At 36.4% G+C, this 13,564-nt stretch overlaps 2 protein-coding genes across 3 annotated transcripts in view; one reads left to right on the top strand and one right to left on the bottom strand.

The window, feature by feature from the left end:
- LOC121399435 (histone-arginine methyltransferase CARM1-like) overlaps window positions 1-4,450 on the bottom strand; it is a 53,554-nt gene extending 49,104 nt beyond the window's left edge. The window contains exon 1 of the mRNA XM_041580131.1: window positions 4,153-4,450. Coding sequence (XP_041436065.1) covers window positions 4,153-4,435 — 283 coding nt within the window. The 5' untranslated portion in view covers window positions 4,436-4,450. The remainder of the gene's footprint in view (window positions 1-4,152) is intronic.
- The window catches only part of crygbl.1.S (1 S homeolog), a 46,581-nt gene extending 33,917 nt beyond the window's left edge, over window positions 1-12,664 (top strand). The window contains 3 exon segments of one of the 2 annotated variants that reach the window (NM_001172080.1): window positions 10,102-10,110; window positions 11,556-11,798; window positions 12,386-12,661. In NM_001172080.1, the coding sequence (NP_001165551.1) occupies window positions 10,102-10,110; window positions 11,556-11,798; window positions 12,386-12,661 (528 nt within the window). 2 annotated transcript variants of the gene reach the window in all.
- The last annotated feature ends 900 nt before the right edge of the window (window positions 12,665-13,564 follow it).

Raw genomic sequence — 13,564 nt, 5'->3', positions numbered from 1 at the left:
CTGCACTGTTCAGCGGATCTGTCAGCATGGTGTGTTGCCTATATAGTGTCTAGGGATTAGGCCATAACGATTTAGGCGCCTCTGAGAGGACACAGTGTTAGTTAACTTTGCGCACACCACACTTTATAGTGGCTGACATATCACGCCTGTCGATCAAGGGGCATCTCCTCATAACCCCCAATCCTCGCTTACCTTTGCTTAATCTCTTTGGAGATCACTGCTTCTGTGCTAACCTATCCTTAATGTACTCCCTGACTACTATTTAGCCAGTATAGGGAAACGGGTGTCGTGGGATCGATAAGGGAACAGTCTAAGGTAACACTTACACTGTCATCCCCTTTTACACTTAATCCAGATCCGATTTCCACCCTCGTCTTTTAATTGTTTTTAGTGTTTGTTACTCTCAATTCCCTTTTACTAATGAAATTTTAGTAGATTTAATAAAAGTTATCTTTTACGAGTCTCTTTAATCAGCCTAAACTGTTAGCTCAAGCACTTTTTTATGCTCACAATCAAGCACCATGCACTTTATATATTAAGTCACCATGAATTCTCCAAAAAATGCACTTTATTTAATTTCTTTCTGACAATCACAGAAGACATGAATGGTTTGATCACAACGTGAACACATTGGTTTGTTTGTTTAGTTTAATTCCGAGTCGATCATCTTAAGCAGGCACACACAACGTTTAATACTGGGGTAATTTGGGATTGTGCGACGTCATATACTCCGCTTTTGTCTCTCCTTTGAGCACCAAACCAAATATGTATATAGGAGTGGTCAGCACATCCATGCCCATTTGTTTCTGACTCTCGGTTTAGGGGCAACCCTAAGTAAAAACAACAGGTTAGAAGGTGCGGCTACCAACTTTAGTATTTTTCTTTATGAACATTTGCAGCTTTTTTAAATATTGGCGTCTCCACTATTTCAGGAAGCAAGGCAAAGTAAGAAGCATTATTCTTTTCGGGGGGAAATGTAATAAAATTCAAGAGCAAAACTTTGAGAATACAAATGTGCCTGTCACAATGCAATATTCTTTATTAGGCTTTTATTGCATTTTCTAGTCCTAACTCCTGCTCTGGAGTTTCGTTAAAGGGGACCCATCACTCAAAAAAATGATTCCAAATCTTATTTTATCATGTTAGTCAAGCAAAATGAACTTTAATTACATTGTAAAAATTATTTGAATCTTGTTTCCATCAGTCTGGGAATTCATAATTATAGCAAGCAGGCAGGAGCCATTTGTGGACATTGAGTTAAGTTAAGACTTCCATCATCTCAGAATCTTGTTTATGCAGCAGAATGGGGGTCCTGATGTCCATCCCCATGCCCTAGCTACACAATTAAATGGTTACGAGAACTGGGGGAATGTGGGGGAGCAGTGACATCTAGGAAGTGCTGAATGGAAAGTGAAAGTAATTGTCTGCCCCACCTCTATGCCTAAGACATAGAGAAGTGGCAGTTAATATTTGATTGACAGCTGAGATTTTTAAATGAGTTTACAACAGCTATGAATGCTTTAATTAAAAAAAGAATTTGGATTTGTTTAATTTGAAAAAGACTTTTATTATACAGCTTTTTATGTCTGGGTGACAGGTCCAAAAAAAATGGCTTGCGATTGCAAAATTTTCTTACATACACGCAAAGGTGTTTGCGTACTTTTTTTGCGCTACCGAAACATATTTCATTCCCCCAGCCTTAGAAGGTTTATTTATTATTTACAATAGTTCAGACTCTGATCTTTGATAATAGACCTATAAACAAAATGGACAATGATTTCAGAATGATAGATGAGGCAGAATTCCATGATAGTTTCCTGACTGTGACGTGCCAAAGGGTTCATAAAGCCCCACAAGAACATCAAGGGGGTGCACCGGAGGAGCCTATGTTGTACACTATAGTGTCTCTTATGAGTCGTAGAGCTGTTCTATAATTAATAAGCAGTTTGCATTGTTCTTTAAGCCTTCTATAAGAAGCTAAACCCATACATAGCCATGGCACGAAAGCAAGCCATATACAGTATTTATCAGCATGCACAGCACAACATAAACAAGAGTGTGCAAATGAGAATAGCTACAAGTGATCTAATAACCTACAAGTGATCTAATTTGTTACCATCATGCAATTACAAAATGTAGTGAAGAATGTAAGACCTGATTCATGGCCTGTCTTTGCACAATGTATACTGTTTACCTTGCCTTAACCTGAGGTGAGCCACAGCTGTTGTAATGATCTCAGAGTCTGGCAAGGGCTATGTGAGAATTCTTGTTGGATATGGGTAGCTGGGATATCCCTCACCACTGCATTCTATTGGCCACAACGGAGACATGACATTTTCATTTATGCTAAGCTGCATGGCACTGTTTGGCCTAATAGAGATCAAGTTTATAATCTAACAGGCTCTAGAAAACACTTTTCTATACAGAATATAACTCAGTGGGAAACATTCTGTTTCAGGAACAGATATTAATTTCCAGTAATATGACTGATATCACCTCTTATTGTAGCATTTCTTTTTTTCTAAACACACGCATCTACACATTGAAACTAAGATTTCTGTTCACATTTCAAGGGCAACCGCACATAAAAAACCCTAACCACAAGCATGCATAACTGAATGTTGATGGCCTTAACATATATCCAAATGTCAAACTCTGTCTATCTCATGAGTGCACTGACGTCTCTTACTACTGTGTATATACAGTATACTGTATGCAAAACAAGCACCACCTCTTCTGCAAAAGAGGCATAAGGGGCAAAACCTGTGTAGTATATAGAAGGTTTTAAACGAGAATGTTAGCTTTGACACAAACAGACTCACATGCAAATTCAGACTCATAGCAACCCCTTAATGCCAAATGACTGACATTAGAACATCAGATGCAGACGTTTAATCATGGAGTGAAGGGTGGTTGGCTAAATTCTTCTCCTTTGAATTCTATTTTTTCCATTGACATTATCCTGTGAACAAATACTGTTATTTATTGCAGATAGAATGCCAAAGATTATTTACTTATTAAATATTAACCAGGGGGATTCCATTTGTTAGTTTTTATGTAGTTTCAACATGTTATGCAGCAGGGTGATAATAGCAGACACATGACCAAACTTTTCATATTCTCATTAATACCAAGTAAATATATATGTATAATACACAAAAGCCATGAATATCCTGTACATGATATCCTTATAAACAGCTTTTAGTGATGTCATCAGTTATAAACAGAGCTTTGCGATGTAATTTTTGTCGTATGACTCACTAAAACTTGTTTATTATAATAAATAAAGAACCCTTTGTTGGAAAATATGAGGATATTGGAAGTAACCTTGGAGCTCCATGACCTATATAATAGCACTCGGCCTTCGACCTTGTGTTTTTATATTGTCATGGGACTCTGTAACTTATAATATCCTTAACTTATAATAGGGGTACTTTATTCACAATATATACAAAGTAATTACAGGTATGGGACCTGTTATCCAGAATGCTTGGGACCTGGGGTTTTCCGGTAAACAGATCTTTCTGTAATTTGGATCTTCTTACCTTAAGTCTTCTAGAAAATCATATAAACAGTACTGTTTTATTATTACAGAGAGAAGGGAAATCATTTTTTAAAAATTGTGATTATTTGGATAAAAAAGAGTCTATGGGAGACATTCATTCCATAATTCAGAGCTTTCTGGATAGCAGATTTCTGGATAATGGATCCCCTACCTGTATATATATATATATATACATACAGTATATTAGTATATGGAGAAGTATATGGAGAAGAAAAGAACAGGTCCCTGATGAAAAAGTATGGAATGCTCACATGAGGAATGCTGCCGCTCAATGATAAAACTGTTTATGGAAAATCACGCAGTAACATTTCAGTCACAGCACAGAAGTGGTTACAGTGTGAGGTCTCCTGTAACTAAAGATTTTCTTTACTCTCCTTTAATGTTCATACATTTATTTGAGTTACAAAGCTGTAGGTTATTAAAAAAAAACCTCAACAGTAAAAATGCAGTTACAGTACATGAAATAATGTCTCAATAATATTGCATTTGGAGCACTAAAAAGGGTTAAATCAAGCTTGTCTTGTTGGCCATTGATGGAGCATCCAACAAAAAGTAACATACTGTAAGTAGTGTTAAAGATACCTCACCATCTGTAATGGTTATATCAGCTTCTTCTTCTCCTCCGGGATGGACATTAAGTTGTAAGAGTTTGGTGTTGGAGCTGCTGGATAGCTGCAATAATCCACATTCTCTACTATCTTCACCTCCTTTCTTCTGCTCCTCACTGAGGAAGACCAGTCTGACACTGCACTGCAGTTGGTGGGGTGGAGGAGAAGCCATGAGATTGAGGGTGAGGGGGGAGAAATGAAAGACCGCAGCCCATCCACTGCTGAGCTTCACTGCCTCAGAGAAGCTTAAAGAACTGGGCATACAACCAGCAGAGCCAAGTTCTGAAAAGGAGGGGTTGGTTAAATAGTATATTGTGGTTTCATACAGAAGAAAAATACTCCTTGTATCTTAGAGACACCTTCTGGCTCATTTGGGCATCTGCAACAGAAGGTTTAAACTTATTTTTGTTGTCTTTATCCAGAATGCTCTTTATCCAGAATGCTCAGGACCTGGGGTCTTCTGGATAAGGGATCTTTCCATAATTTGGATCTCCATACCTTAAGCCTACTAAAAAAAATGTAAACATTATATAAACCCAAAATGATTACTTCACCAATAGGTGAATGTAAAGCAGAGTTTAAAATTCTGGTGTAAATCATTAAGCTTGAAAAATGCCACACATTGAGTATCAATGCCTTTTACACAAATGTTTGGGGATGTGTAGGTGGTGGGATAGAAAATGCTTACTTTTGTTACCATTTTGGGTAGAGTGTTGCCTAATGCAGAACTTGGGGGCTGATTCATTAAGGGTCGAATATCGAGGGTTAATTAACCCTCGATATTCGACTAGGAATTGAAATCCTTCGACTTCGAATATCGAAGTCGAAGGATTTAGCGCAAATACTGCGATCGTACGATCGAAGGATTATTCCTTCGATCGAACGATTAAATCCTTTGAATCAAACGATTCAAAGGATTTAAATCCAACGATCGAAGGAATATCCTTCGATCAAAAAAAGTTAGGCAAGCCTATGGGGACCTTCCCCATAGGCTAACATTGACTTCGGTAGCTTTTAGCTGCCGAAGTAGGGGGTCGAAGTTTTTTTTAAAGAGACAGTACTTCGACTATTGAATGGTCGAATAGTCGAACGATTTTTAGTTCGAATCCTTCGATTCGAAGTCGTAGTTGTAGTCGAAGGTCGAAGTAGCCCATTCGATGGTTGAAGTAGCCCAAAAAATACTTCGAAATTCGAAGTTTTTTTACTTCGAATCCTTCACTCGAATTTAGTGGATCGGCCCCATAGTGTGCAAAGTGCAAAAAAAATGGCTGCATGCACTTTGCACTTTGAACACTGAGTTCTGCATAGAAAATTACCCTTTATGTTTCTAAGCATAGGCTATTTTACATAGCATTAATATATGTAAATACAGCTCATAATGTAAAATATTCTGTGTTGCATTCAGCGACTGGGGAATGGCTAAGAGGAACGTTATTGCCATCTCCTGGTCTGTATGGGTACTTACTGTGGTTAAACTGGAATCCAAAAAATATGTTAGCCAAATGATGCAAATCATTTGCACCACTGTCATAATGTTACAGTTGTGTTTTCTGTACATTCAAATACTCAGAGTAATGCTAGACTAAAATATTTGCCGTAAACTAACATTTTATATATATATGTGATTGTCCTGTTTAGTTACGTAATATTCTTATATATATAATATATTTCATGTTAAAATAAAATTCCTTGTGAAGATGTTTTAATTTAGTTATATTGTATATTTTCTATTGAACTTTGATTTGTAAATATGAATTAAGTATTAGAAATAATGTTTCCAAGAAACGTGTATTCTTATAAATGTATGCATAAAAATCAAAAATATTGCTATACTTCAGTGGGTGGGAACTTGGCAATTTCGAAGCAGAGCTAGAAGCTATATTTAATAGGCATGTACACTGGAATTCTGGGAAATAATTGGTAGGCTGCAATACTTACTATTACTATACTAACTATATTTAACTATTAAAAGAACCCACTAGGATTGTTTTGCCAACAGTATGCATTTATTCTAGCTAATAAATGGTGGCCATACACGGGCAGATAAAGCTGCCGATATTGGTCGTTTGGACCAATTTGACAGTTTATCTGCCCGTGTATGGGGGCTTCCGATGGGTCTTCCTGATCGATATCTGGCCACGATATCGATCGGGAAGGTTTGATTTGTAACCGACCGACCCATCGGAGCCCCTTGGCGTATCGTAATTCAATAGTTCGGCCATACGGCCGAACGTTTGAATTACCCCCGATATAGCCATGCCGTTAAGGATCAGTCCTTGTTGTTATGGGTCCCTCCTAGTTTGTCAACTGAACACAGTTTTGTATTGTTAAAAGTCTGGCTGCTTTCTATGATTTTATAAGCTACAGTATACATACACCTTGATATTTCTTAATGTTTTCATTATTATCTAAACAGTATATTAGTCTAGTAATAGTATATATTCTGGTAAAGACTGTAACCGCAGTTATGAACAAATAGACAGCCACAATCATCAGAGCATTCTTTGTTTTTATGATTCTCCCAGTAGGTCTCATTGTTTTCTTTCTCCTTTATGAGAACTGCTCAAAAAACCCAAATCAGGCTACTCTCAAACGAAATATTTATTTATTAAAAAATACATTTTCTGATCTAATTTCTGATAGGCAGCCTGGGAAAGCAGCCAGCTTGATGAACAGAAAATACGTTACAGGAATGCGTTTTATCTATTTTTGTTATTTTTCATTCAAAATTTTGAATCGGGTAATGTACACATTGCTGGAGCCACCACCAAGAGAGAAAGAAAAAAACACAGAAACAATGTGCTCAGCTTGATCATGAAACAGAAGTAGTTTCAAAACACCAGTGGAAAATTGTAATAATGTGCAGTACATGGGCAAGAGAGGAGACCAGCAGGAGCACCTGACTGCATATTCAATTCCATCCATTCTCTCTGATTTAACCAATATATGGTATATAAGGTATTATACTTTCAAGATTTACAGTTTACTGCACCATAAGGAAGATATCTCCATTGTTTTACACAAGTATCAGATCAGCTGTAGGCAAAGGAGGATATTTCTATTTAAACTTGCATGACATGGTGTCAGTAGATATATTGCTCACCACAAGCTCACTGTGAATCAAAGAATATTTCCGCTTCTCCATTTCTGTTTTTTTTTGTGTCTGGGTGGTAATCTCCTCCAGGATCAGACACAGGACTTTATAAAGGGATAGAGAATAATCCACAAACACTGAGGAACTGTGCAGTATGTTATTGTTCTCATTTCTTTATTAGAAGGTAGGATAGTGGTCCCAAACTGCCCACAACAGCACTGACATTTTTTTAATAGAACATTGCATTGGCAAGTGATAAGTCATTCACCCTAATAAGGCTATAAAGGTATAAGATACAAGAATTATAGATATGAAGATTAACAGTGGCTACAATATAATAGCTTAGTCTCATATGAACCCTATGTAAAGGGAAAAAGTCCACTTATGATAATGGATGAATATAAAGTCTTACAAAAGTTTTAATACTCTCCAATACTCTTTCGTTGCTAGCATTTAGGAGAATCACTCACATTATTGAGATGTCATTTTGAAATAGGTGCAGTATTTCACTTGTACAGTGTACCTCCAGGGTTACAAAAGATTGTCAATCAAGAGAGCACATTATTCTGGTAATTGAATGGAATGGATGGTAAAATAAAGTAAAGGAAAATAATAATCGACATATTAGTAGATTTTCTTGTAAATGTTTTTTTTGTCATATATGAACTATCTATAGGCTGAAAATGTTTTCCCCAGTGGCAAAGTCTTCATTGAATATAGCAGTTTTTCTTAAATGATTCTCTCAATCATGGCATATTGAATTTGAAATTCATTATTGGACTTAATGGGGGTAATGTAATTAAAGTCGCAAAAAGAAAAACAATTCGCACCAATGAGAATAAAAATCCACATCTCGCAATGTAATATTGTTCCTTAAACTGTTTTTGCATTGCAAATTTTAATTGCGCACTCTTAAGAAGTGCTTGAGCTGCCACACAGAATAATTATACCGTGCCTTTTCTCACAAAAGAATATAGGCCCAGTTCTGTTGGCTTGCAATGTGTCCAGTTATCTGCCTCCACATTTACTATAACGTAATTTCCCTACAGTAACTAAAACTTTTGTTCTAGTATATGAAAAAAGGTTAAAACAAAAATGTGTAATTTAAACAACTTTTAAAGACGATCATGCTTTAGAATACAAAAAAACGGCAGCTTTTTTTATGATTTTAATAACTTCGGCATACAGGATATGATGTCACTGACATAAGATTGAGGAAGATGTAACTTCATCTTATCAGTTTGCCAGGTCTAAGCTGGTGAAGGAAACTCTGGTGAAAGTAAATGTTCTGTAAAATTTGCACTTTAGTGAATTTGCGTAGTAACAATTAGTGATAGGGCATGAGACTATGCTATTGATGGTCTTTTTCACTAGCAAATTGGCCTCTACGACTGTTAGTAAATTGGCAATGTCCCTGCAGATGGGATTTATGTAATTTTTTCGCTACTGACGGCCGCTTTGCCCTTAGTAAATCTGCCCCATGGTCTGGTGTTCCAAATTACAGAAACATCCCTTATCCAAAAAACTCCAGGTTCTAGGCATTTTGGATTAAAGACCCTATACCTGGATAATGGATGTGGCTGTAGGCAATATGGTTATGTAATAAGAAAAAGCCAATTACAGGGAATACTCCCAAGCTGCATAATTCTTTTTTATTATTTCAGTGTGCATCTTAAAAATGTAGAAAAATATTTTTCCTCCCCTTTTTAATACCTTACACATAACAGGATACATCATAATAATCAATCAGCTACTATTACTTTCTGACCTGCAAATTGAAAGCCAATATCTGATTGGCTATGGTTGCTATGGATTAAAAGAAAGAAGGAGAAATAAAGGCTTTATTTGGTCTTAGCAGTTCCTTCTGCACCACATTCTTTAAAAAAGAAAAACAATATAAAAGCTATTCCAATTTTTTAAAGTTTCAACAACTCACAAGAACACAGTTTTTCTTGTTTCAAAGCAAGCTTGGGTAGCTGAAAGAGGGTCATGTCATGCTAGTCACACAATTGATTTTGTGATGGGTGTTCCTGATGGAACCATTTGCAGCCAACACTTTTCTGTGATAATGGATGAACTGGGAATGCTCGAAATCAACACTTTGGCACGCACTCCACAGGACTCCAGGTAACGGTAAAAAGGATTTTACTTTATTACACAAACAAATATCCACCTAACGCGTTTCGTATGTTACCACACGTAATCATAGGCATGTATGCCTATGATTACGTGTGGTAACATACGAAACGCGTTAGGTGGATATTTGTTTGTGTAATAAAGTAAAATCCTTTTTACCGTTACCTGGAGTCCTGTGGAGTGCGTGCCAAAGTGTTGATTTCGTACCTTGATGTCTCCCCTATGCTGAGGGTCCGGGGCGCAGCACCCGGACCACCGATCAGGAGCGGTGAGTGACCCACAAATTTACTTCATTGGGATATTTAAAGCGGAGGGCTTGGGGCTTATGCACCCGAGCCAATTTCAAACAGCGGTGAGCAAACTTGGATTAAATGTTTTAGCAGACCGCGAAGTAGAAGAACGTCCCAATACATAATCTTAATGATACGGCGAGTAGTTAGAGCGCTCCAGTCCTTAATTGTGTAAAAGTGAACTGGGAATGCTGTCTAGCTCTTTAGGTAAAGTAAAACTAGGGGACATAGGTGCTAGTAATCACAAAGAAACAACTGTCACAGCACAGTAATCAAAAAAAGCTAGAAAAGGTCTTTATGTTTTCCTTACTGAGCAGAAACATATATGCAGACAGCAGCAGTCCCGCACATATATAAAAGCCACCTTTTCTCACCATTCATTTGAACTGAAACTTCCATCCTTTCAAAATGGGAAAGGTAAGTTGGAACCATAAAAGTTATATTTATTTAAGGGCTGGTTCACATTTACGTTAACTTTTAGTATGTTGTAGAAAAGCTAATTCTAAGCAATTTTTCAATCGGTCTTCATTTTCTCCCTTTTTTTTAATAGTTTATGAACTATTTGCCTTTCTCGTCTGACTCATTCCAGCTTTCAAATGGGGTCACTGACCCAATCTAAAAACAAGTGCTCTGTAAAGCTACAAATGTTTATTGCTACTTTTTATTATTCAGGTTTTCTCCTATTCATATTGCAGGCTTGTATTCAAATCAGTGCACTAAATAACTCAAAAACCACATATAATAAAACATGAAAACTGATTGCAAATTGTCACAGAATATTACTCTTTACATTATACGAAAAGTTAATTTAAAGATGCATAGATGTTCACAGGGCTAAAGGTTTTAAGACCCTATAGTTTCCCAAGTTCAATCAGCCTCATTACCGTGGAAAATGAAAGCTTATTCAGTGACATAACACTCAGTTCTTAGCTGCCCATATAGATGTTGAAATGGATTGTAAAGGATATTATTATTGTTATTAACATGTATTTATATAGCCCCAATATATTTCGCAGCGCTGTATATGTATTGTCCAAGACTCTGTCTTGTATGCTTAGACAACAGTGTGATAATTAATACTTGTATACATTGTCTATGAATCAGACTGGCCCACCAGGATACCAGGAAAACTCCCGGTAGACCCAGGTGTTAGTGAGCACTTGCTTCTAACCATTTGGCCTTTTTCATGGTTATTCCCTATTTCTTAATAGTAAAAAATGCTTAATAATGGAAGAATATAGTAAGTAGATATAAAAGACTAGGATAATAAAGAGGTTGAGTGAGGAGAAGAGGAATAATAGTTTGGAAAGTGGCCTCACAATCTAAAATTTTCTGGTGGCCCCACAACCTAAGTCCTACACTGTATGAATATATATATATATATATATATATATATATATATATATATATATATATATATATATATATTTATATATATTTAGAGTTTTTATTTTGTCTGTAGCTGTTAGAGGGCTTGTTTAAATCATAGGTTATATAAAGGACCTGTTTTCTGAATGATTGGTGGCTATAGGAAACTGCAGTGGTGCAATTTAGCATCTTTCTTAGTAAATCAACCGCATTATCTTTAACATTTATATGTATATGTCGTATAGCACACACTTTCAGAAATACACAACGTGCATTGCTGTGTTACAGTTTCTTTAAATTTATATTACTGTCAGAATGGTTAAAACATATACAGTATACTGTACATTTCTCTACAGCTCAACCATATTTACAATACAAAATGTAAAAAAAAAGTAATTGAGGCCATGATATATTGCTTTACATCATCTTCTACGAGGAGAGAAACTTCCAAGGACGTTACAATTAATCTTTAAATACACTTTGCCTTCCTTCAGATCTTCTTCTATGAGGACAAGAACTTCCAAGGCCGCAGCTATGAGTGTAACTCAGACTGTTCTGACCTGTCCTCTTATTTCAATCGCTGCAACTCCATCAGGGTGGAGAGTGGCAACTGGATCCTGTATGAGCAGCCCAGTTACAGGGGACACCAGTATTACCTCTGGAAAGGAGAATACCCAGACTTCCAGAGATGGATGGGTTTCAACGACTCCATCAGGTCCTGCCGCATGAGTCCTTATGTAAGTGTTTTCACTTTCAGAGTATCTTGAAGTGCAATAGTAGCCAAAACTTCTACTCTTTCAAAGCTACTATGCTTTTTTAGATGCTTCTACACAGTAACAACTAGACTATAGGAAACTGTGAACTGTTGGCTAGATTGTCTGCTCATATGCTCATAATTAATATGCTCATTATTATTATTCAGATTATTCAGAGGAATAAATACTTACTTCTAAAGGTGATGGCCTTGGGCTGTTACAAACCATGTCACAACTAATTCATTGTTGAGCTTAAATAGAGATGCCTAAAATAAAAAGGTAATTACATTTTATTACCTACGGCACATGTGAGGTACATTGATATCTATAAGATAAACCTTTTATATTTCATAAGTTCCATCTTGCAGTCTCTTGCTTTGTCTAACTAGAGATGGTTCAGCTGCAGCTTTTTTTTCTACAAATTTAACTTAACTCTTTTTTTTATTGTTTAAACACTAAGGAGAATCAAATTTAGTTTGAGAAAACTACAAGAAAAGTCGTTCTTATTTTTTTCTTCTTTGATATGCTGCTTGCAATAACCACATCTCTGTATTTTATTTTGGGTAAAGCACCAAGGGCAATATAAAATGAGAATCTATGAAAGAGGAGACTTCCAAGGGCAGAATATGGAGTTCTTTGAGGACTGCCCCAATACATATGATCGATTCCGTTTCCGTGACATTCACTCCTGCAATGTGTTTGATGGCAACTGGATGTTCTATGAGGAACCCAACTACAGGGGGCGTCAGTACTACCTGAGACCTGGAGAATACAGGAGATACAGTGACTGGGGAGCCTCCAGCGCTAGAATTGGTTCTTTCAGAAGAGTTCATCACATTTTTTAAATAATCTGGAAAATATAACAATTAAAATATGTTACAATAAAAGTTGCAAACATATGAATATACTTTGTTTCTATTGATTTTGTAAATTAGGTTGCTTGATACCTCTTGGCTATGCACTGGCTCCTGTACAGTGTCCATATTTACAGTGTCCATATTCAGACTCTGAATTCTAAAAACATCCTTACATCAATTAGTAATTCTGAGTCCTGGTCCTGACCACACCATAGTTTGTCTACTTAAAAAAAGAATTTTAACATTAAATAAACCCAAAAGTATAGTTTTGCCGCTAATAAGAATTAATTATATACTAGTTATGATCAGTACCAGATACTGTTTTATTATTGCAGAGAAAAAGAAAATTGATTTAAAAAATGTGAATTATTTTATTAAAATGGGAAATGGACTTGGAGCTTTGTGGATAACAGTGTCTGGAACCCATACTTGTACTGTTAAGTCAATATGAGGCCATACACACAAATAACATTTTATGCAACTCCTCTCATGAAAACCTGTATGCTTCCAATCCCAACCTGAACACATGTACTATAGATATTGGTCATTCTGGGGATGGGTCTGATTTAAAAATTCCCTCTGCCAAATGCACTGTGTATATGATGCATCAGCAGATAAGGAAGTTAAGATTAGCTGCAGCTCTTCTTCAATTCCTGCTGTTCTGATTCTGGTATGTGTGCTCTGGGCAAACAATCAGAATAATAGACAAATACACATAGAGATATTCTCTTATATTCAATGAATGGTAGAATTGGTAGTTGTTTGGCATATAGCAGCATTAACATAACGTCTGTTTATCCTATATCCTCTAATAAATGAGGCCCTTCCCTTCTACAAGTTTACTTATCCGAGCAGAGGGTTTGAGGAAATCTGGGGCCCATGTACGGACAA

The sequence above is a fragment of the Xenopus laevis genome, chromosome 1S, assembly GCF_017654675.1.
Source record: "Xenopus laevis strain J_2021 chromosome 1S, Xenopus_laevis_v10.1, whole genome shotgun sequence".
Classification (NCBI taxonomy): domain Eukaryota; kingdom Metazoa; phylum Chordata; class Amphibia; order Anura; family Pipidae; genus Xenopus; species Xenopus laevis.
The sequence above is the reverse complement of the archived record's forward strand: the minus strand, read 5'-3'. Positions and strand labels throughout refer to the sequence as shown.